Source organism: Pygocentrus nattereri, chromosome 1, assembly GCF_015220715.1.
Source record: "Pygocentrus nattereri isolate fPygNat1 chromosome 1, fPygNat1.pri, whole genome shotgun sequence".
Classification (NCBI taxonomy): Eukaryota; Metazoa; Chordata; class Actinopteri; order Characiformes; family Serrasalmidae; genus Pygocentrus; species Pygocentrus nattereri.
In genome coordinates this window covers 35,121,166-35,144,611 of record NC_051211.1, presented here as the reverse complement: position 1 = coordinate 35,144,611, position 23,446 = coordinate 35,121,166, and the positions used below count along the sequence as shown (strand labels likewise).

Sequence of the window (23,446 nt, the reverse complement as noted above, 5' to 3'; positions counted from 1 at the left end):
CCTTGGAATGTCTGTTTGTTGTTTTTTCAAAGAGAGCAGTGAGGAAAAAATGAATGATTTGAATGTTCACACAGGTAATAGATAATCTGGGTCCAGATTTTGTGCCTGAAGCAAAGCATCACAGCGTGACCAGTTGAGTAACGAGGAACTAAATCAGTGGTCATAAATGCCTCCCTGCAACCCAAAACTGACCCACCAGATCAAGCTGGTCTATGACTTCAGAAGGCTGGCTTGGTTGGAATTGTTGGAGTGAATTATTTTGGAGAAAAACTTATGTGAGGTTTTGTTTGTGAGAAAATTTTTTTTTTTTTTTCTCTCTCGAGGTGTAATGACATTTGTGTGGGTTTATGTACCATTAACAGTCATAATTCAATTCTGTGTGGCTATTTTCTACTTCTCTTCATCCCCTAGGATATATATATATACACACACACACACACACACACACACACACACATATATATACACTGCTCAAAAAAATAAAGGGAACACTCAAATAACACATCCTAGATCTGAATGAATGAAATATTCTCATTGAATACTTTGTTCTGTACAAAATTGAATGTGCTGACAACAAAATCACACAAAAATCATCAATGGAAATCAAATTTATTAACCAATGGAGGCCTGGATTTGGAGTCACACACAAAATTAAAGTGGAAAAACACACGACAGGCTGATCCAACTTTGATGTAATGTCCTTAAAACAAGTCAAAATGAGGCTCAGTGTTGTGTGTGGCCTCCACATGCCTGTATGACCTCCCTACAATGCCTGGGCATGCTCCTGATGAGGTGGCAGATGGTCTCCTGAGGGATCTCTTCCCAGACCTGGACTAAAGCATCCGCCAACTCCTGGACAGTCTGTGGTGCAACGTGGCGTTTGTGGATGGAGCGAGACATGATGTCCCAGATGTGCTCAATCGGATTCAGGTCTGGGGAACGGGCGGGCCAGTCCATAGCTTCAATGCCTTCATCTTGCAGGAACTGCTGACACACTCCAGCCACATGAGTTCTAGCATTGTCCTGCATTAGGAGGAACCCAGGGCCAACCGCACCAGCATATGGTCTCACAAGGGGTCTAAGGATCTCATCTCGGTACCTAATGGCAGTCAGGCTACCTCTAGCGAGCACATGGAGGGCTGTGCAGCCCTCCAAAGAAATGCCACCCCACACCATTGCTGACCCACTGCCAAACCGGTCAAGCTGAAGGATGTTGCAGGCAGCAGATCGCTCTCCACGGCGTCTCCAGACTTTGTCACATGTGCTCAGTGTGAACCTGCTTTCATCTGTGAAGAGCACAGGGCGCCAGTGGCGAATTTGCCAATCCTGGTGTTCTCTGGCAAATGGCAAGCGTCCTGCACGGTGTTGGGCTGTGAGCACAACCCCCATTTGTGGACGTTGGGTCCTCATACCAACCTCATGGAGTCGGTTTCTAACCGTTTGTGCAGACACATGCACATTTGTGGCCTGCTGGAGGTCATTTTGCAGGGCTCTGGCAGTGCTCCTCCTGTTCCTCCTTGCACAAAGGCGGAGGTAGCGGTCCTGCTGCTGGGTTGTTGCCCTCTTACGGCCTCCTCCATGTCTCCTGGTGTACTGGCCTGTCTCCTAGTAGCGCCTCCAGCCTCTGGACACTACGCTGACAGACACAGCCAACCTTGCCACAGCTCGCACTGATGTGCCATCCTGGATGAGCTGCACTACCTGAGCCACTTGTGTGGGTTGTAGAGTCCGTCTCATGCTACCACGAGTGTGCAAGCACCACCAACATTCAAAAGTGACCAAAACATCAGCTAGAAAGCAGAAAGGTACTGAGAAGTGGTCTGTGGTCCCCACCTGCAGAACCACTCCTTTATTGAGTGTGTCTTGCTAATTGCCAATAATTTCCACCTGTTGTCTATTCCATTTGCACAACAGCATGTGAAATTGATTGTCAATCTGTGTTGCTTCCTAAGTGGACAGTTTGATTTCACAGAAGTTTGATTTACTTGGAATTATATTGTGTTGTTTAAGTGTTCCCTTTATTTTTTTGAGCAGTGTATATATCATAGTATAGTGAGCAGAGGTCGCCAATTTTCTGCAGAGTCGATCGCTACAGACCTCCAAACTTCATGTGGCCTTCAGATTAGTTCAAGAACAGTGCATAGAGAGCTTCATGGAATGGGCTTCCATGGCCAAGCAGCTGCATCCAAGCCTTACATCACCAAGCCCAATGCAAAGCGTTGAATGCAGTGGTGTAAAGTGCTGCCACTGGACTATAGAGCAGTGGAGACGTGTTCTCTGGAGTGATAAATTACACTTCTCCCTTTGGCAATCCGATGGATGAGTCTGGGTTTGGCAGTTGCCAGGAGAACGGTACTTGTCTGACTGGATTTTGCCAAGTGTAAAGTTTGGTGGAGGGGGGGATTATGGTGTGGGGTGTTTTTCAGGAGTTGGGCTTGGCCCCTTAGTTCCAGTAAAAAGAACTCTTAATGCTTCAGCACCAAGAGATTTTGAACAATTTTATGCTCCAAACTTTGTGGGAACAGTTTGGGGATGGCCCCTTCCTGTTCCAACATGACTGCACACCAGTGCACAAAGCAATGTCCATAAAGACATGGATGAGTGAGTTTGGTGTAGAAGAACTTGACTGGCCTGCACCTCTGAGTCCTGACCTCAACCTGACAGAACACCTTTGGGATGAATTAGAGCGGAGACTTCGAGCCAGGCCTTCTCGTCCAACATCAGTGTCTGACCGCACAAATGTGCTTCTGCAAGAATGGTCAAAAATTCCCATAAGCATACTCCTAACCCTTGTGGAAAGCCTTCCCAGAAGAGCTGAAGCTGTTGTAGCTGCAAAGGGTGGGCCAACATCATATTAAACCCTATGGATTAAGACTGTGTGACCTGGAGGGGTGTGATTGGGAGGAATGGCCTCTCTGATCTGAAGCCGAGTGGTGTTCAGTTTTTGGACTTCTGTACAAACCACAGTTTGTCCATCATGAACACCATGTTTGAACATGTGCACATGGCACCAGGACAACCTAGGCCGCAGTTCAATGATTGACTTTGTTGTCGTGTCATCGGACTTGCGGCCATGTGTTTTGGACACTCGGGTAAAGAGGGGAGCTGAGCTGTCAACTGATCACCACCTGGTGGTGAGTTGGATCAGGTGGTGGGGGAAGATGCCAGTCAGACCGGGCAAACCCAAACGTATAGTGAGGATTTCCTGGGAACGTCTGGCAGAAGAACCTGTCAGATTGATCTTCAACTCACACCTCCGTCAGAACTTTGACCAGATATCGGGGGAGGTGGGGGACATTGACTCAGAATGGGCCATGTTCTGCTCCTCCATTGTTGAAGTGGCTGACTGTAGCTGTGGCCACAAGGTAGTTGGTGCCTGTCGGGGCGGTAATCCTCGAACCCGGTGGTGGACACCCCAGGTGAGAGACGCCGTCAAGCTGAAGAAGGAGTCCTATTGGGCATGGTTGGCCTGTGGGACACCAGAAGCAGCTGACAGGTATCGACAGGCCAAGCGATCTGCAGCTTCAGTCGTCGCCAAGGCAAAAATCTGGGTGTGGGAGGAGTTTGGTGAAGCCTTAGAAAGTAACTTTAAGTTGACTCTGAAAAGATTCTGGCAAACCATCAGGCGAATCAGAAGGGGAAAGCTGTGTGCTACTAGCACTGTATATAGTAATATAGGAATACTTTGAGGACCTTCTCAATCCTACCGACACGTTCTCCAGTGAGGAGGCAGAGTCTGGAGACACGGGAATAGGCTCGTCCATTACTGAGGCCGAAGTCATTAAGGTAGTTAAAAAGCTCCTTGTTGGCAAGGCTCCAGAGGTGAATGAAATCCGTCCCGAGTTCCTCAAGGCTCTGGATGTGCGGGTTCTGCCCTGGTCGTGGAACACTGGACCAACTCTTCACCCTCTCCAGGATCCTAGAGGGCTCATGGGAGTTTGCCCAACCAGACCACATGTGCTTTGTGGATCTGGAGAAGGCATTTGACTGTGTTCCCCGGGGTATTCTGTGGGAGATGCTTCAGGAGTACGGGGTACATGGCTCTTTGCTATGAGCCATTCAGGCCCTGTACAAACAAAGCAGGAGCTTGGATGGCATGGCCGGCAGTAAGTCAGACTTGCTCCCAGTGAGAGTTGGACTCCGTCAGGGCTGCGCTTTGTCACCAATTCTATTCAGAATTTTTATGGATAGAATTTCTAGGCGCAGTCAGGGGACAGAGGGTGTCCGGTTTGGTGACCTCAAGGTCACATCACTGCTGTTTGCAGATGATGTGGTCCTATTGGGGACATCAGGCTATAACTTCAACTTTCGCTGGATCGGTTTACAGCCGAGTGTGAAGTGGCCGGGATGAGAATCAGTACCTCTAAATCCGAGACCATGGTTCTCAGGCGGAAAAGGGTGGAGAGCCCTCTCTGGGTTGGGGACAAGCTCTTGCCTCAAGTGGAGGAGTTTAAGTATCTAAGGGTCTTGTTCACGACAAGTACGATGGTACAAGGGTAAAGAAAGCTGAGCCACAAGGCAAAGCTCTCGATTTACCTGGTCGATGTACGTTCCCACCCTCACCTATGGTCATGAGCTTTGGGTAATGATCGAAAGAATAAGATCGCTAATACAAGCGGCCGAAATGAGTTTCCTCCGCAGGGTGTCTGGACTCTCCCTTAGAGATGAGGGTGAGAAGATTAGTCATCTGGTAGGGACTCGGAGTAGAGCCGCTGCTTCTTTACGTCGAGAGGAGCCAGTTGAGGTGATTCGGGCATCTGGTTAGGATCCCTCCTGGACGCCTCCCTCGTGAGGTGTCACAGGCAAGTCCACCAGGGAAGAGACCCTGGGGAAGACCCAGGCTGGCGTGACTATATTGCCCAGCTGGCCTGGGAGTGCCTCGGAATCCCCCCCGGAGAGCTAGTGGAAGTGTCTGGGGAAAAGGATGTCTGGGCCTCATTGCTTAGGATGCTGCCCCCGCGACCTGAACCCCGGAGAATGGATGGTTGGATGGATTAAGAAATTAACCAGAACAGCACATGAACTTGACTGGACTTCGACTTTTACTGTCTGCCATTGAGACACTGTCTCTCTAACCCAAACTTGCCCTCGGTATAACAGGAACAAACAGCCTGTCAGTTCTCTCCAGCCTCTCAGAGAATGTAGAGTTTTTACTTCCCCCTTCCTTTCTTTGCCATAGTGATTCTCTGGGCACTGACTGTATGAACAGAACGTCATTTTCTTCTTCCGTCTTTAAATCACGTTCTGCTTTACCTTGTCCTGTCTTCTTGTCACACATTAAATTGTGAAGAAAAGCCTGATGGTGCCCTGACCCCAAATCTGGTGAATCGGTCAAGACATGTTGGTCTAATGTTTGCTACGAGGCTACTGTAACTTGTTAGCTAACAGCTAAGCAGTAGCTTTATCAGAGTCGGTTTAGCATGCTGATAAGCATAATGCAAACTGCATGCCTAATAATCACACACTTGCCTCAAAACACCCCGGGCGGTTAAAGAGGAATTTGACTGATCATGATTCTGTAGTTTCTCTACAGAGCATCTTGCGCAGCATACCACTCTGAATGACTCAACATTGGAAAACCAGTGAAAATCAGTGAAATTCCTCTTTAAGCACTCTCAAATAGACATTGCATGTGGTGACCTGCTGTTATCTGACATGGACAAAACTACAGCGTAGCTAAAACAATAGCAGCAACTGTTCTGATGCTGAAATGTTCAGAAAAACATTCAGAAAATGTTTTTATCGCTTTACATAATGTTGATGTAAGTTAGCGTGTGAGGATTTGTGGAGCACTCTGCTGCCCCCTTGCGTCTGTCGACAGGAACATAACTCTAATTCATCCGCATCAGTGAGGAGAGGAAATCAGGGGTTCACACTGCTCAGGGTGCTCATATATACCAGATGATTAACTACTACACAAGACTTTGCTGCTAAAAAAAACAGCTTAGACCTTTAGACTAGTGTGGATTCCAGGCTGGTCTAAATTAGTGTATGCTGGTCTGGGGCTGGTTTAGCTGTCACCCAGTATGGTCATGCTGGTTGACCAGCATTCAAAACACAATGAATGCTTTTTTTGCTGTGTTGGTCTGGGCTGGTTTTTAGCAGGGAAAGCAAAAAGGTCTGGAGAGAAAAAAAAGTACCCTGCATTTTTTTGCTATATTAACAAGCACAAAAATCACACAGAATCTCATGAGACATATTTGTTTTGAGATTTTCAGTTGTAAGTGTGACTGCGTTGGCCGTTTACAAGCGGAAACAATTGTGTTCCCCAGCTTCCCACGGCACTCGCACGCAGCATAAGAGCTGGACTGAGAAAAATGTGCTCATATCATTTTTGCAAACATTTCCACAATGTTATATACATTAATCCAAGGTGGAATCCCTTTAAACTACTACTTCCATAAAGTACTATAAATTCTTAAGTAAACTAATCTAAACTAGCAGCAGATCAGGTGTGGTCACAGATTTACTTCTGTTCAACATCATCTTCACACATAACTGCTTCCATTAAAGTGATGTGGGACTGCAGGTTTCCAGTCCTGCTCCATTTACAGTGAAAGTGAGCTACACAATGTATCACGAAATTCAGTGCACAAGTTCTGTTTATGTGCTGAGTTTAACATATTGGAAAACAATAAAAAAAAATGTGTCATACGTTCAGCACATTTAAGCTTATTCTTCTTCCAATTTGTTAAATTCAGCAGGTAACTGGTAATTATGCATAAAAATGTGCAGAAGTGTTTTGTTTTTGTAGAGGATGTGTTCTTATTTTCACTTCACCAAAACATGAAATATTGGCACTTGCAACTCCCGACCACCAGAGGGTAGGCAGTGACAGCTTTCCCTCTCATGGTCAAAGATATGACCCAGGATGGCCCATACACCCTACTGATTATCTGACAGACCACTGAAGGTCCACTTATTCTTAGGAGGAGGATTTATCAGGTCAGATCAAATTCAAATCAGAACTTGCAAGAAGAACAATAATAAGACTTTAAATCTTACCAACAAATCTACTGTTACTGTAAACAGAAACTTTGTTCTGAGCAATTTTTTACATCAAATGTCTCTTATGTTACACTTTGATTGCACACATAAGAAAATTCAAAGTTAGAGAAAGTATTTTAAAAGTTATATAAATTATGATTCTTATTCTTCATTCTGCATTTTTGGTCCATTTCAGTCTGATGTCTAATTACTCTGTGGTTTAAGTAAGAACATAGAAGAGGCAAAACTTCAAATACAAAAGTGATACTTTATTCATCTTTGGCCATATCATTGTATAGCATTGTTCAAAAATATCACATAGCCTTTCTTTGGTATAGATGTTCTTTTCATTATATAACATTTTAATACAGTCTAGATTAGCAAGTTAAATGTTGGGCAGTTAGTGGTTTGGGTGTATGATGTATGTAAGAGTAAATTCAGTGTGGTAGGATTTAGTCTCTGTTCCAGACTAAATTGAAAACTCCAATATACCAAGGGCCTCATTCAGAAAACATGCATAAGCACGGAATTCATCTTAAAATGCAATATTTGAATTTGACATACATGGAAATGCACTTAATGAGTGTGAGATTCCATCCTGTCAGGCATTACTGTGTGTGTCCTGTGAGCACTGTGTTCTCATAAATCAGTCGTTGCAAAAAATGCTGAAGATTTATCTTAAATTCTAAATGAATAATTTGGTAAGTTGTAAACAAAATCACTCAGAGTGGTTTAATGTGAAATGGTTTATCGTAAAGAAAGTTCCTGACTCACTCTACAACACAGATACAGCCATTTTATTTATCCAAAACTACCAGTGAACCTATACCTGTCTTCTTTTTTCATATGTAAAGTCGTTCATTTCTTTGGGGCAGTGTGCTCATTACCATTTCATATAATAACTGTCTATGATGTAGTTAAAGTCTTCAGACGTCTGGCTCCTATCACCACCACTCGGAACAATTTAGACTCAGAAAGTTTCTCTAGAGCAGAGCATTTCACATCAAACCACTCCGAATTACATTCAAACTGTTTCATTATATTGAAATGTATGAAATGAAATTTATATTACATTTTGGAAATCTGGTGTAATTCCCCTTTGATAACAAATTAAGAACGAAATCCTTTATAAATCTGGCCCCAAGTGTTTCCCAGTCCTGCACCGCAAGGTCTGTCATTTCCCTGTTCTGACACAACCATTCAAACCCATTAAACTGCATGTCCCTGTTTTTGAGCCCACACTCACTGCTTCACTCTAAGAACTACATGTAATGCATTAGTTTCATGACAGTTTAATTATTAGTAGGAAATGAAACTGTGTGTCAGGGTTAGGGCTGTCACTAATACTCAAACATGTTGGCTCTTTTTAAAAATCATCAACCAAAATTTACCTTCTTGGTGAGATGAATTGACAATCTGCACAATGCACATTTTAAAGTAAATATGGTATGCGTGAGCTGCATTTCATAGGATCTTTTGGACCATATTATACATCTTTACATATTAATGTCACATGCACAGGCTCAAAAAGAAAGTCTGGCTCGATGGTTATGATGACAATAGTAGGTCATTCAGTAACATCATCAGACATACTGATGCTCAGTTCTGACCGAGTTCTCTTTGAATACCCTTTCAAAGTGCTGACAATCATCAGATTCATCTGCTTGGGGATGGGGTGCTACAAAATGTTCTTCTGCACATTGCATGCAATTACACATTTTCACCAGAGAGGTCTCCAAATTCCCAGATCTCACATAGTGCAGGTTTAAGTCCATTGTTATTCTTAGGCTTTTTTTTAAATCAGTAGATAACTAGCCCCTGATATTGAAAGTGACATGCCTATTTAAGACTGTTAGTGGGTTAATAAGCCTGCAGTTTAAGATATTAAAGGGGAACTCCACTGATTTTTCACACTATCTGCATAATTAAATGGATACTATATAAACAAAGCAATTCAGAACTGTTTGGTGTTAAATGCTTCGTTCTAGAGACGCTTGCCAATTCAGAATTGTTCACAGTGGTGGAGAAAGAACCAAGATGTCTAAACTGTTTAACGACTCTAAAAGCTCCCTCACAGAAAATGATTAAATGAAATGGTTATGAATTTGGCTTAAAATGTATTGTAATCAATTTATTTAAATCTATTCATGGTGGAGGGATACATGAAGGATGTATTTGGAATAACACTCCCCAAGGAAATCTCCTTTTTTCAGATTTACTACTATTTTACTCTTATCAGCATTAAACGCAGACCAAACATGTAGGTTCACTGGTGGTTTTGGATAGTAAATAAAATGGTTATATTTGTGCTGTAGACATTGTGACACCTGGTTCCTATCACCACCACTGTAAAGAAATCTGAGAGGGCAAGTTTCTCTACAAATAAACCATTTCGCATCAAAACAGTCTGAATGACTTTATTCATATCTCAATCAATGAATTCTGCAGACATTCTGAAAAACTGGTGGAACTCCCCTTTGAATTAATGAAGTGCTTGGTAATAAGCTGATGAGTTGAGTCTGGAGTGATAGAACTGGGAAAATGCTACAATGTTCATTGCGGCTGGACCAGAACTAGGAAACATTTGCTTAACAGAAGACAGAAGTGTGGAAGCTATTACTAATGTGCGTTCTGGCCCCCAGCACAGGATGCTGACTCCCAGAATCTTGGTTAAGAAAATGGCTTGTTATGGTACAGCTACAGGCAGGTGCTGTAGACTGTAACTCTCTGGCTGAGTTCATGCAAGATTTCTTCGGCCGCCTTCTCCAAGCCCCTCAGCTCCTCCGCTCGCTCTGCCAAAGTCTGCTGGTTTACTGAGAAATCTCTCTCCAGCTCTGAGAAAGAAAGAGAAACAGAAAGAGAGAAGGTGTGTATATAGACCATGTATATTGGTGTGTATATAGACCTTGGCTTTAAATTTTGACAGGAAAAAGATACTGGGTTTTTTTTTAAATCTTTTTTTATTAGCAATAATAACAACAATGAATTTTTGAATAAGCTATTTTTATTGTGTTCATTGTTGATTAGCAAATGCAAAAAAAACCTCAGGCAAAATTTAAAAGCTAATAGCTACATAAGTCATTTTGTAATGTAATGATCTATAATCTGAATAATCGATTATTTGTTTCAGTAATCTATAGATTATTCGACCATCAAATTAGTCGTCTGCTGCAGCCCTAATTGGCGGTGGCTGTCCCAAACCCTAACCCCTAAATTTCAAATCAATCAGTACGTTGCACCTCGTTGCACCTTGTTCCTGGGGGAACGTAATTTCACTCCACTGTGTACTTGTACATAGATGGAATGACAATAAAACCCTCTTGACTAAATTTATGGATTTTATCTTTATGGATTCAGTCATTTTGACTGCTTTTAAAGTGCAATTGAAATATTTTGATTAGATTTTTCATGTCACTACTAAAACACACATAGTTATTTGTCCATAGGCAGAGCCTTACAGTCATACCAGTTTATTTTAGACCACAGTATGTATGACTTTTAATTACATTGTTTGATTCAGTGTCAAAAATATCAATGCCAATAATAAAAACTGCAAAGTAGCAATATTTTATATATTATAATGTTAAAATGGGGTAACATTAAAATTAAACTGGCGAGAAGCAATGGCCATGGCAAAATGCCATAGTACAGTCACAGTGAATCTCATATAAGCTCATAGGAGGAAAAAAGTCCCATGTATCATTTCTTTTCTGGTACTTATTTATGTGTAATAAAAATGCCAGCACTGTCAGGTAAGGATTACACCAGCCTCTTGACTAATGTAATTTCTCCATACTGTCCCACTCTTCTATTGGCTTAGTGTAAGTTTCAGAGTTTGTGTGTGTGCCTTTTTCAGCATTTCTGCTGCTTCAAATTGAGAACCGGGATTAAGGTCTGTTGGTTTTGCTGGTCAGTCAAAGTGTTCACTGGGATGTTCCATCATATCTGCTGAACCAGTCACACACAGACACCTTACATTTGCCATCCTGGAATGTGGGAACGTCAGTGTTATGTTCTGTTTGGACATGACATACAAAGTTAATGGAAGAGTAAGAAAATGGAGAGGGCCGCATTACCTGAAAGGATTGGCAACATAATTAAGGCAGCTGAATGCTTATACAAGTATTAGAGAAGAAACAATGCATGTGGCTAATTTGTTGCCAGGGATTCTTGGCGTCAACTTCTCACATGTAACACTGTAAATGTTACAAATGTTTGTACCATGGTACAATGTCTCTGTGTTTAGCCTAGCCATGTGATGTTTTAGTCAGTATTTAGCAGGTGTGTGTAATAGCTTAAATGGCCAGGTCTACTAACGTTACTACAAAACACAAGAGCCTTCATGTACCATAGACATGATTGAGAATTTTGTATAAATGTGGCTAGACTATCCACAGCAGAAAATAATCTACAGTGACTGCTCCTGATCTAACGTTAACCTGACTGGACTGTAAATTTAAACCACAGTGGCTAAACAATTTTCCTTCACTTTTGAATGACAGATGCAATTTTCTTAATGAATAAAAAAAATCATGTACAACCCCAATTCCAATGACGTTGGGACGTTGTGTAAAACATAAATAAAAACAGAATATGACGATTTGCAAATCCTTTTCAACCTATATTCAATTGAATACACTACAAAGACAAAATATTTAATGTTCAAACGGATATTGATTGATGCCTGCAACCCGTTCCAAAGAAGTTGGGACAGGGGCAACAAAAGACTGGGAAAGTTGAGGAATGCTCAAAAAACACCTGTTTGGAACATTCCACAGGTGAACAGGTTAATTGGAAACAGGTGAGTGTCATGATTGGGTATAAAGGGAGCATCCCTGAAAGGCTCAGCTGTTCACAAGCAAGGATGGGGTGAGGTTCACCACTTTGTGAACAGCTGCGTGAGCAAATAGTCCAACAGTTTAAGAACAACGTTTCTCAACGTGCAATTGCAAGGAATTTAGGGATTTCATCATCTACAGTCCATAATATCATCAAAAGATTCAGAGAATCTGGAGAAATCTCTGCAAGTAAGCGGCAAGGCAGAAAACCAACATTGAATGCCTGTGACCTTCGATCCCTCAGACAGCACTGCATTAAAAACTGACATCATTCTGTAACGGATATTATCACATGGGCTCAGGAACACTTCAGAAAACCACTGTCAGTGAACACAGTTTGTCGCTCCATCTACAAGTGCTAGTTAAAACTCTGCCATGCAAAGCGAAAGCCATATATCAACAACACCCAGAAACGCCGCCGGCTTCTCTGGGCCCGAGCTCATCTAAGATGGACTGACGCAAAGTGGAAAAGTGTCCTGTGGTCTGACGAGTCCACATTTCAAACTGTTTTTGGAAATCATGGACGTCGTGTCCTCCGGGCCAAAGAGGAAAAGGACTGTCTGGATTGTTATCAGCACAAAGTTCAAAAGCCAGCATCTCTGATGGTGTGGGGGTGTGTTAGTGCCCATGGCATGGGTAACTTGCACATCTGTGAAGGCACCATTAATGCTGAAAGGTACATACAAGTTTTGGAGCAACATATGCTGCCAACCAAACAACGTCTTTTTCAGGGACGTCCTGCTTATTTCAGCAAGACAATGCCAAGCCACATTCTGCACGTGTTACAACAGCGTGGCTTTGTAGTAAAAGAGTGCAGGTACTAGACTGGCCTGCCTGCAGTCCAGACCTGTCTCCCATTGAAAATGTGTGGCACATTATGAAGAGCAAAATATGACAATGGAGCCCCCGGACTGTTGAGCAACTGAAGTTGTACATCAAGCAAGAATGGGAAAGAATTCCACCTACAAAGCTTCAACAATTAGTTTCCTCAGTTCCCAAACGATTATTGAGGGTTGTTAAACAAACAAAAAACAATAAGGTTTATCCGTTTGAACATTAAATATCTTGTCTTTGTAGTGTATTCAATTGAATGTAGGTTGAAAAGAATTTGCAAATCATCATATTCTATTTTTATTTGTTTTACACAACGTCCCAACTTCATTGGAATTGGGGTTGTAGTTCCTTTGTACTGCTGAATTTGTTGAACAGCCCCTATTAGACAGATGATTGACAAAGCAATGCTACAAAAATTCTAGGGATAAAATGATTCTCAACAGCTGTCATTCAGAACGTAAACAGTCTTCCTCTCCAGCCTAAACAATACATGGTCGGCCACAGTACTACAAAAGCAAGCATCAATTTTTTATGCGAGTTTAGTTGTATGTGCACTGCATGTACAAACATCTGGGTGTGTGGAGGTTTAAGCTTAAAGTGTCAACTATTAACAGCATCAACAATTCACACCAGGGAACTTACATTACTAGTTAGAGGACAGGTCTTACTAAAGAGCATGTGGACTTGTAAATATATATATACACTATATTGCCAAAAACATTCACTTGTCTGCCTTTACATGCATATGAAATTGAGTGAGATTCTATTCATGATCCATAGGGTTTAATATGATGTTGGCCCACCCTTTGCAGCTACAACAGCTTCAACTTATCTGGAAGGCTTTCCACAAGGTTTAGGAGTGTGTTTATGGGAATTTTTGACCATTCTTCCAGAAGTGCATTTATTAGCTCAGACACTAATGTTGGATGAGAAGGCCTGGCTCACAGTCTCTGCTCTAATTCCTCCCAAAGGTGTTCTGTCAGGTTGAGGTCAGGACTCAAGTGGCATCCTATCGTGGTACCATGCTGGAATTCACTGAGCTCCTTAGAGCGACTCATTCTTTCACAGATGTTTGTAGAAGCAGTCTGCAGGCCTAGGTGCTTGGTTTTATACACCTGTGGCCATGGAAGTGATTGGAACACCTGAATTCAATGATTTGGATGGTTGAGTGAATACTTTTGGAAATATAGTGTATGTATGCAACTCAGTAGGCAATATAGCCATTTCTGTGTGTGTGTGTGTATGTGTGTGTGTGTGTGTGTGTGTGTGTGTGTGTCTGGGGGTGTGTGTGTGTGTGTGTCTGTGTGTGTTCACCTTTTAGTCTCTGTAATTTGCTTGTAGCATCTTCCAGAAGGTCTTTTGCCTCCTGCTGTAGTTGCATTGCCCTCTCACGTGCATTAGATACTCCCACTGCCTTCTGTTCCATCAGTCTGCTCACTAACTTGAAGTTAGGCTCCACTTCCAACTCTAACGCCTAATAACACCCAAACACACACACACATGCACACACTCCTGATTAGTGCTATTGTACTGCTTGAATTTGTTGATGCAGAGGACCTTATGATATTTCACAAGGGGTTTGTGAGCTTTTAGCACTCAAGTAGCTTTTTACATCAGTGACACATGTTCTTATTCCTTGCTTTTGATAGCTTTTATTCATGTCTTCCTTCCTTTCATTCTTTGGGAATGTCTGTCTGTTCTTTATCAGAGCTAAATTGAATATGGACCATGGGTTTTTTAACTTGGGCCTACGAGTGCCTGCTATGCTGCGAGTGACTGCAAAAAAAAAAAAAGAATCAAGTACTGCAAAATTCTAAAATGATGTATGGCAGTGGTGGTGGTGGTGTGTGTGTGCGGGTGATTTCTGGGAACTAAAAAAATGCATGCATGTGAAATTGTTGTTTACATTTTAGAATAATTCTGCAAGTATTATAGAAGATTTGCAGTGGCGCAAATTCTCGCCATTCAAAAACATTGCATTTGGTGTGCAAGATATTATCAGTGTCTTAAAATGAATTTACTGAATTGTGTTCAATTTATGAAGGCCTTTACATAAAATGGAGTATCTACAGCTCTATGTTGTATGGTCTGAGCTCTTTTTTTTTTTTTATAATGTAAGGTCTTTTTTTGAAGCCAAACTAATTATGCCATCGGTTGGAGGTAAAACAAATCTGTACCTAAACCTTTTGAATTGACTCAGACATTATTTATTAGTGTTTTGTATTATACTGTGTCATAAAATCAAGTGACTGACAGGTTACATCGATAATTGTGTTATATTTGTAAAATCTCGGTCGGTTGAGAGTGGCCTGTGAATTACAAAAGGCTAGGAACCTCTGCTTTAGGTTAACTGCCAACATAATTACAATGTGGTAGATGAATCAAACATGTTCTTAAGTAATGTTACAGAAGTGAACAGTAGTGAACACTCTCCTGGCCATTTCATTTACCCGTTTGGTTTGGGCAGTGTCTTCAGAGATGTAGTCAGTTTGTCTCTTAGTAACTTCTGCAGTGTTGGAGGTTTCCAGGGTTTTCTCTCTGACCACACGGACTCCCTTCTCCAGATCCAACAAACGCTGAGTACTATCACTCAACTTAAACTCTGATGCAGCCGTCTCTGACTCCACCTGTAATACAGAAACGCGCGCACACACACACACACACACACACACACACACACACACACACACACACACACACACACACACACACACACACACACACACACACACACAATGCGCGTGTCATAAACATTCTACATTTAACTGGGATTCTTGTTTCTACCACACACGAACACAAGGACATTTGTTACACATGTGCATGCAGACACACACACATATGGCACAGCACATAGGGAAACATTCACTTACAGAGGTCAATTGTTGTTGTGTGTTGTTGAGGTCACTCTTGGCTGCTTTCAGGCTGTCATTGGCTACAGACTGAGCATGCTCAGATTCATTTAATGCAGTCTTCACCTCATCAGCCTCTTCCTTCAGTTCTGAAGCCTTTTCACTACAGCACACAAACAAACCATACAAAAAGACACAATGCACTCTGATGTTCAAACATTTGAAATCAATCAATTTGCTAAAAGGTAAATGCATAAAATTATTCTAATTTGCTAATTATGTGCAATGTCTTAGGTTTCAAATAATTTGTAGCTGCACATTACTTAAAATAGTAATAAAACATATCTAGTGCCTTGTTTTAAACTGCTACTCTTATTTTATGAAAAGTAACACAATGTTAATATTATAATATTATGTGTTTGAGTTTTGTGTGCACACCTGATGGCGCGTGCCTGTTGCAGTAACCTCTCAGCTACTTGGGCCTGGTCAGCACTTTCAGCAAGAATGTTGTCCACAGTGGTTAGATTTGCCACATGCTGCCGAATCTCCATGGTTATATTCTTCAGCTTATGGGCCTCTACGGGCATCCTCAGCTTCAACACCTCATCAGCCAGAGCCTCAATACGCTCCAGATTTGTTCCGTCTACATACACAGTCAGATTGTCAAGTTCATTTAACTAAAGTCATGCTTCTAGAACATCTAATGATCTAATGATTTATTAAAGGGCTGTTCAAATGTTTTGTAGTAAAGAAGTTAAGAAGGCTTCATAATTGAATTTTTAAAACTCAATATTTTGTCACTAAATGTTTATAAATACAACTTTAAAAAATGTGAATAATAAGTTTTATTTGGTCGGGATCCATCGTAATGAAAATCCTTGGCCGAAACCAAAGACAAACCTGGTTGAAAATCAGAAATCGATAATAAATAAAAGCATTTTTCATAAAATATATCTACTAAAATGATTACAGCATGTAGACCACAGTATGGCCCATGAATCTAATGGCATTTCAAAAACAGGCGACAGATGGTGCTGGTGTGCTTGCAGGGGCTTTCATTTTTAGTTTCTGGGTTTTCTGCTGTATTCTGCATATCAAGCAGGATGTTATAGATGTGTAACAAAGCTGTAATGTTGAGGGTTTTGGGTGTTATATCCCTTCTTGATAAACAGCATGAACAGATATTATAATTTGTTTTTTTAATGTCCCTTGTAAAAAACCCAGAAATAGTTTTACACAACATTTTTACTGTTGATCTGCAACTGTTGATCTGCAACTCCGTTCAAATACATTTGTACTGACCAACACAGGAGAGCCAAGGAAATAATAGGAAAATCTCTTTTTCATTACCATTAAAATAATTTGGTGCCAGTCTCTTTCTGGCCAAGAAAAATGGTCAAAAATTATACTTTTGGTACATGCCTAATATATTGGTATATATGTTTGCTCTTTCTTTGGGGTAATGGGGTCAGTTATGAATATCTTTCTGCCAGGCCAAACCAAATGTTCTCATGACTTATTTATAACATTGATACTACAAATAAATTTGTGAAAGAAACAAAATACACTCATATTACATATATAAAAGTGTGTGTGTGCTTACTTGTAAGAAAGTCTCGTATTTCCTGAATTAGCTCTCGTAGCTCTTGATTGGTCTGCTCAACTCTAGCTTTGCTCTGATTGGCCTTTAGTAGGACATCATGAGCACTGTGTTTAGCCTCATCTGCACGGCCACGAGCATCAGACACCTGTTTCACGCATTAACAAAGAAGTGCAGATACTGTTATTAGTAACATTAAGCATTAATCTACATGCTTATTATTCAGTTAATCATAACACTCATTCAATAAGTACTATTATTCAATTATTCATACACAATGTATAAGACGTGCATAAAATACCATAATGCCATTATATTACTATATAATGTGACAGCAATATATATATAGCACACACACACACACACACACACACACACACACACACATATATATATATATATATATATATATATATATATATATATATATATATACAGCAATATAATCACATCAGTGAATTCTGGATTCAGATTGGTTTAGAGATCAGCCTGCACTGTTTATGTTTCTTGACTCATGTGAATGGCGTAACTCATTTAACGGCAACAGAAACCATCAGGAACATCTGAGATTTGTTAAGGATGATGGTAAATGTCTCCTTTGCGTATTACGATGTTCTGACATATTATTTTTTATAAAAGCTGATATTACAATAACATTTAAGAAATTATATATTGTGCAGGTCTAATAAAAACATACCATTCTGTGGAGCTTTTCCACTTCCTTCAGTGACTTCAGGATGTCCTGGTCCAGGTCTTTAGCTTTGCTCCACATATCACTGCTCTGAGTGATCAAACCCTGACAGTTCTCACCACCGCACTGAGGCACTCCGTCTTCACCTGCACACCCCAAACCTCCACAATCTCCACAGCTTTCTGGGCCAGATGCCGCACCACACACCTTCGGAGACAGAACAAGAGGGAGAAAGAAAGAATACAAGGATGGGGATAAGGATTGCTATTCATCGCTGTCACTATTGTCATTGCAGTTTAAGATATAAACTATATGGCCAAAAGTTTGTGGACACCTGACCGTCACACTATGTGAACTTGTTGGTCATCCTAATTGAAAAACATTAATACGTAGTCACCCCCACCACCCGATGGAGCTAAACCAGCATCCACCCATCTGGGAAGGCTTTCCATAGTATGTCCATGGGAGTTTGTGTCCAGTCAGCCAAAAGAGAATATGAGGTCAAGCACTGATGCTGGACGAGAAGGCCTCACTCTCTATCAACGTTACATTTCATCGCAAAGGTGTTCAGTGGTGGTCAAGGCTCTGCACAGAACACTGCTGTCCCACCACACCAAACATGTATTTATGGAGTTTACTTTGTACAAAGGGGCACAGCCATGCTGGAAAAAGAAAGTGTCTTCCCGAAACTGTTGTCATAATGTAGGAAGCATGTAATTGCCTAAAAAGAATTTGTATGCTGTAATTAACATTACCCTTAGTGGAACTTAGGGGGCCTAGCCTAAGCCCTAAAAAACAGCCTCAGACCACAATCTCTCCTCCACCAAACTTCACCATTAGCACTATTCATTCTTGTAAGTAGTGTTCTCCTGGCATCTGCTAAACCCAGATTTGCTCCAGTCCTCTCCAGTCAATGCAGGGCATTGCACATTATGATCTTAGGGTTGTGTTCAGCTGCTTGGCCATGGAAACCCATTTCATGAAGCTTCTGAAGCACTTTTCTTGCACTGCTGTTGCTTCCAGAGGCATTTTACAACAGAAGAGAGGTGCATCACTAGTCAGCAGCCTTAACTGAAAAGAAATATCACTGATTCAGGCAAAGGTGGCTTATTATGACAGTGCTATGTTTTAAGTCACTGAGTTCTTCGTTGTTACCCATTCTACTGCCAGTCTTTGACTATGGAGATTGCATGACTATGTACTTGAACATACACCTGCTCTCAATGCTGGTGGCTGAAAAACCTGAACTCAATATTTAGGTGGAAGCTTACTTACGTTTGGCCATATAGTGTACATCACCTGTCACCTTGAGACATCTATCCTTTTCCACATTTTAGAATAATACTGCAGACAACAAAACTATGAAATACCACGTGTCAGTTGAATACTATATGCCAGTTGAATCAAAGCACCATTTTTTAGTGTATAAAACACTTTCCATTATGTGGAGGTTCTTTAAACTTTTAAAGGGTTCTTCACGATTGTTCACAAAACTGGTACTTTAAAGAAACATGCACTGAAAGGTTCTTTATGGAGCCAAAAGTAGCTCTTTTATAGCATCATGCCAAATAACATATTTTGGCACCTTTATTGTTTTGACAACATAGAACTTCAGTTGCATAATCTTTTTACAAGAGACAAAATGAAAAGAGAAACACAGTCATTAGTATCCGAGAATTTTCCCATTGTGGGACTAATAAAGGATTATCATGTCTTATCTTAATCAATATTTCATATTCCCTTGATTGATACAACCGCTACATCCACTACTAAATTCTTATTGGCCGAGTTACCTGATAGCTGAGTTTTGACAGGTCATCCTGCTCCAGTTCCTTTTTCAGCTTGTCCAGTCTCTCACCCTGCAGCTGCTGCTTCAGCTCAACCTCTGCCTGTAAGGCGTTCAGTGTGGTCTCTGCGGCTTGCCGTAGACTTGTGGACTGCTCCACTGGGCTGAGGTGGTCAGTTGTGGCCCGACTGGCTCGACTCTCAGCATCTACTGACTGCTGATAATATTCTCTAATGCTATCTGATGCACCTGAGTAATGGTGAATTGAACACAACCATTAAAGATGAACGGTAATAATCCTTATATAATGTACCCTTCAATAATAAATACTACATTTTAAAAAGGCATAGAAAGGTTACTGAACATAAAAACATGTATAAGGTGTACTATATGTATAACCTCTATTGGTGTTAATTAATCATCATTAATGCATTTGCCTAGTTTTACCCTTCAAAGCATCCATAGTTCCAGCTTGAAGTCCAACTGCTCATGCATTCTTTGTAGGATTGTGTGAAAGCAGCGCTCTCGCTCAAATACAGCTTTAAAATGGAAATTTATATTTATGGCTGTGAAAAGGTTAACTTTCCTTTGGCCTGTCTTTTCCCCAGTGACTAACATGTATTAATAAAATCAGACTCTGCTGAGGGTGCAAGGGTGTCTGCCCTTTGTGCATACTTACAGGCTGTTAATAACTATTGTTCCTCTTTTATTGTGCAACCCATTTGCACAATATAATTATTTGATGATGATTAACAGCCTAACAGGCTGTCTTGATAAAACGAAAGTAACACCAAGTCTTGAATATCATTTACCCACAAAATACACAGCTAATGCTGCAATATCAGTAATTTATGACCAAAAGGCTACAATCGCAAAATAGTTAGAACATGTTGCCCTTATTGGGTGTTGCTGATGAACATTAGACCTTGTATTTACCTTATTTTCACATTCCCCCTGGATTTCACATTCAGTTCATGTGAACTTAATTTTATTCATTTATGGAAAGCAAAAATGTCATTCTACTAAAGTTTACTTGTCCACTCATACAGCTGTAAACAACAGACTGATTTTATAATAAAAAAATGTTTGTTTAGGGTGAGCAAATAAAATAAGTGTAATATACCGGAATTAACTACACAAAAAAAGAGTGTGATCAATCCTGATTAATATTTGAATTGTTTGACAGCCCTAATGACACAATAATAAATAATAATAATAATAATAATAAATTTAAATAGTTTATTTTTATATTTTTAATATTTAAATAGTGATAATAATAATAAAATGTGAACATCATTAAATGATTAAATGATACTTTACCACGGAGGTCAGAGTGTTTGATGAGCAGCACCTGCTGCTGTTTCTCGTCTGTGCTGTCTTGCAGTCTCTGAGCCTCTTGAGTTAATGTGTTCACCTCATCCACAGCTTTGGCGTGTTCTGCAGAAACCTGGTTCACGGTTGCCTCTGAACGGTTCAGAGAGTGATCCAGAGCCAACTTCAGCTCACTGTTCATTTTTATAAATAACACTTTATTAATCCTCAGTGGGAAATTTAAGTTGAGTATACAAATAAAATGACATATGTACACTGTTATTTAAAAGCTTCCAATAATGTTTCCAATAACATAAAGCCAATTTGATTGCAGACAAATGTAGAAATGGTTGTAATATGTTAGTTGTATGCAAAGGTTTGTACAACCCTGATCAAATGACAGTAAGTGAAAGTAAGTTAACCCATCCTTTAAATTTTTTCATGCACGATTTCTGTTTATTTGATGAGTTTCACAAATTGGAGAACATAAAATATTGAATGTGCCATGATTATAGACAGACCACAGTCTGATTATGCATTTTATTTTTTCCATTGTGTAAACCTAAATAAACAGTAATTGTGCACTGAAATTTGCAGAAGTAACTTGATCAGAGGTGCCCAAACTGCAGTGTAAAACTCACGACAGTTCAGACTCTGAATGTGTAATTGAGCACATAAGGGCAAAACTGGGTAAGTTAGATTTTTTTGCCAAACACTTTAACTATGGGTGCTGCACAAGTTTGTTGAGACCAGTGTAAAATACTTCTATTTTACATACTGTTGGCACAGTATGTGAAATCCTAATGAAAACTGAAAGATATGATTATTAAAACCTATTTAACCTTTATTATATTAGAAAATGGTACAAAAACTAAATATTTACCTTATGAACTTATAACAAGCATAACTACATCATCTGTTAGAGTTTTTTGAACATTTCACAGTGTTCCTAGTCTTGAACTGCCCCTTTCCCAACTTTGTTGGAATGTGTTATGGGCATCAGTTGTAGATTTAGCATATATTTACAAAAAGACAATGCACTGAGAATTGAAAAAGTAAAATATTATAAATCATAGCTGGCTGTTTACATTTGCATTTTACCTACAGTCTCAATGTTTTAGGAATGTGTGTATGTGTGTGTGTGTGTGTCTATGTGTGTACATACTTGGCTTGCTGCAGTAGGTTCTGAGAGTGTGTGAGGGTTTGTTGAGCTTTGTTGTCCTCTATTATCTGAGTGAGCTGCTTGGCTCCATCCTCTAAACTGGATATTGTGTCCTGATAGGCCACTGTCACACCGGACACTTTCAGTTCATCCACTGCGTCCACCAACCTCTGAGTCTGATTGGTTAACTCGCCCACTGTCACATCCCAATCACTAAAGCACTGATGACATCGCTGACAGTCTGGAAATGTTCCTACATAGCCCCGCCCACATGAGTCACAGCGCTGGCCAGTCACGCCCTCCACGCACACACATCTGCCTGTCATCTTGTTACACTGTGGAGTGGCAATGCCTCGTGGGTCGCAGTCACATGCTGAAACACACACACACACACACACACACACACACAAATACAGACACAGATACAGACACACACACACACACACACACACACACACACACACACATACACACACAAACACACAAATCCATTCCATTAAAATAAGTCAAGCAAAAACATTTCAAGTGAAGCTATTAATTGAAACAAGCATGCAACCTTTTAAAGCTATTAGGCAAATAGTTTTTAGTTAAAGTTTAAATAAAAAAGCCTTACCAAGCTAATTAACTGGTTACTACTTTATTAAACAAGAAATAGTACAAGATATTCCTATTTCAGGAGCTATTTCTGGAAAGATTACAACTAAAATATTCCATTTGCGCAAAAAGATGTGAAAAAAAGAAAAGAACAAAAAAAAAAAAACAGGAGATTCCAAAACTCAAGAAAGAAAATTATTAAAAGATACAGAGAAGATGGAACCATCAAAACTGAGCCCATCAGATAAACCTTACTTAAAGATTTCATCTTTGAGAGAGAGAGAGGAGAAAATCAAGCTCCACTCTTGCCACAGATCAGAAAAAATCCACAGTTGTTTCTGTCTAATCTTGTGAGAAGACAACTTAACACTATGCATGAGCTCAGTATGAACTCAGCATTGCATTTAAGAGGCAATTTAGAACTTGATTCACAATTCATAATCAAAATTTATAACAAAAAAAACTTTTGGATTATACATCATTTAATGCTGGTTTAAGGAACTATTAAAACTAATTATTAACACACTTTTAAAGTTTGTAGAAATATATGTTCATTATTATTTGGCTATATTAGGATGAAATATAAATATTCTACAACACTTCTAATACAAATGCTCTTATTGTACACAAATAAATGTATAGAAAGTATAAAGTGAGGTGTATTTGCATATTAATAGCATATTTAGTGTATTTTTATATATAATTTTGCTTGATGATACCACTCCAGCCCTGCATATATTTAATGGTCCCACATTTGTACAACAAAGCTGGTTGGTTTGATAGGGCTGCCAACT

At 40.2% G+C, this 23,446-nt stretch overlaps 1 protein-coding gene across 1 annotated transcript in view; it reads right to left on the bottom strand.

Annotated features, from left to right (window-relative positions):
- Positions 1 to 7,235: 7,235 nt before the first annotated feature.
- The window catches only part of lamb1b (laminin, beta 1b), a 54,547-nt gene continuing 38,336 nt past the window's right edge, over positions 7,236 to 23,446 (bottom strand). The window contains exons 24-33 of the mRNA XM_017696941.2: positions 22,062 to 22,431; positions 20,906 to 21,090; positions 19,593 to 19,834; positions 17,806 to 18,006; positions 17,112 to 17,256; positions 15,947 to 16,151; positions 15,530 to 15,671; positions 15,110 to 15,286; positions 13,974 to 14,133; positions 7,236 to 9,821 (exon numbers count right to left, since the gene is read on the bottom strand). Coding sequence (XP_017552430.1) covers positions 9,685 to 9,821; positions 13,974 to 14,133; positions 15,110 to 15,286; positions 15,530 to 15,671; positions 15,947 to 16,151; positions 17,112 to 17,256; positions 17,806 to 18,006; positions 19,593 to 19,834; positions 20,906 to 21,090; positions 22,062 to 22,431 — 1,964 coding nt within the window. The 3' untranslated portion in view covers positions 7,236 to 9,684. The remainder of the gene's footprint in view (positions 9,822 to 13,973; positions 14,134 to 15,109; positions 15,287 to 15,529; positions 15,672 to 15,946; positions 16,152 to 17,111; positions 17,257 to 17,805; positions 18,007 to 19,592; positions 19,835 to 20,905; positions 21,091 to 22,061; positions 22,432 to 23,446) is intronic.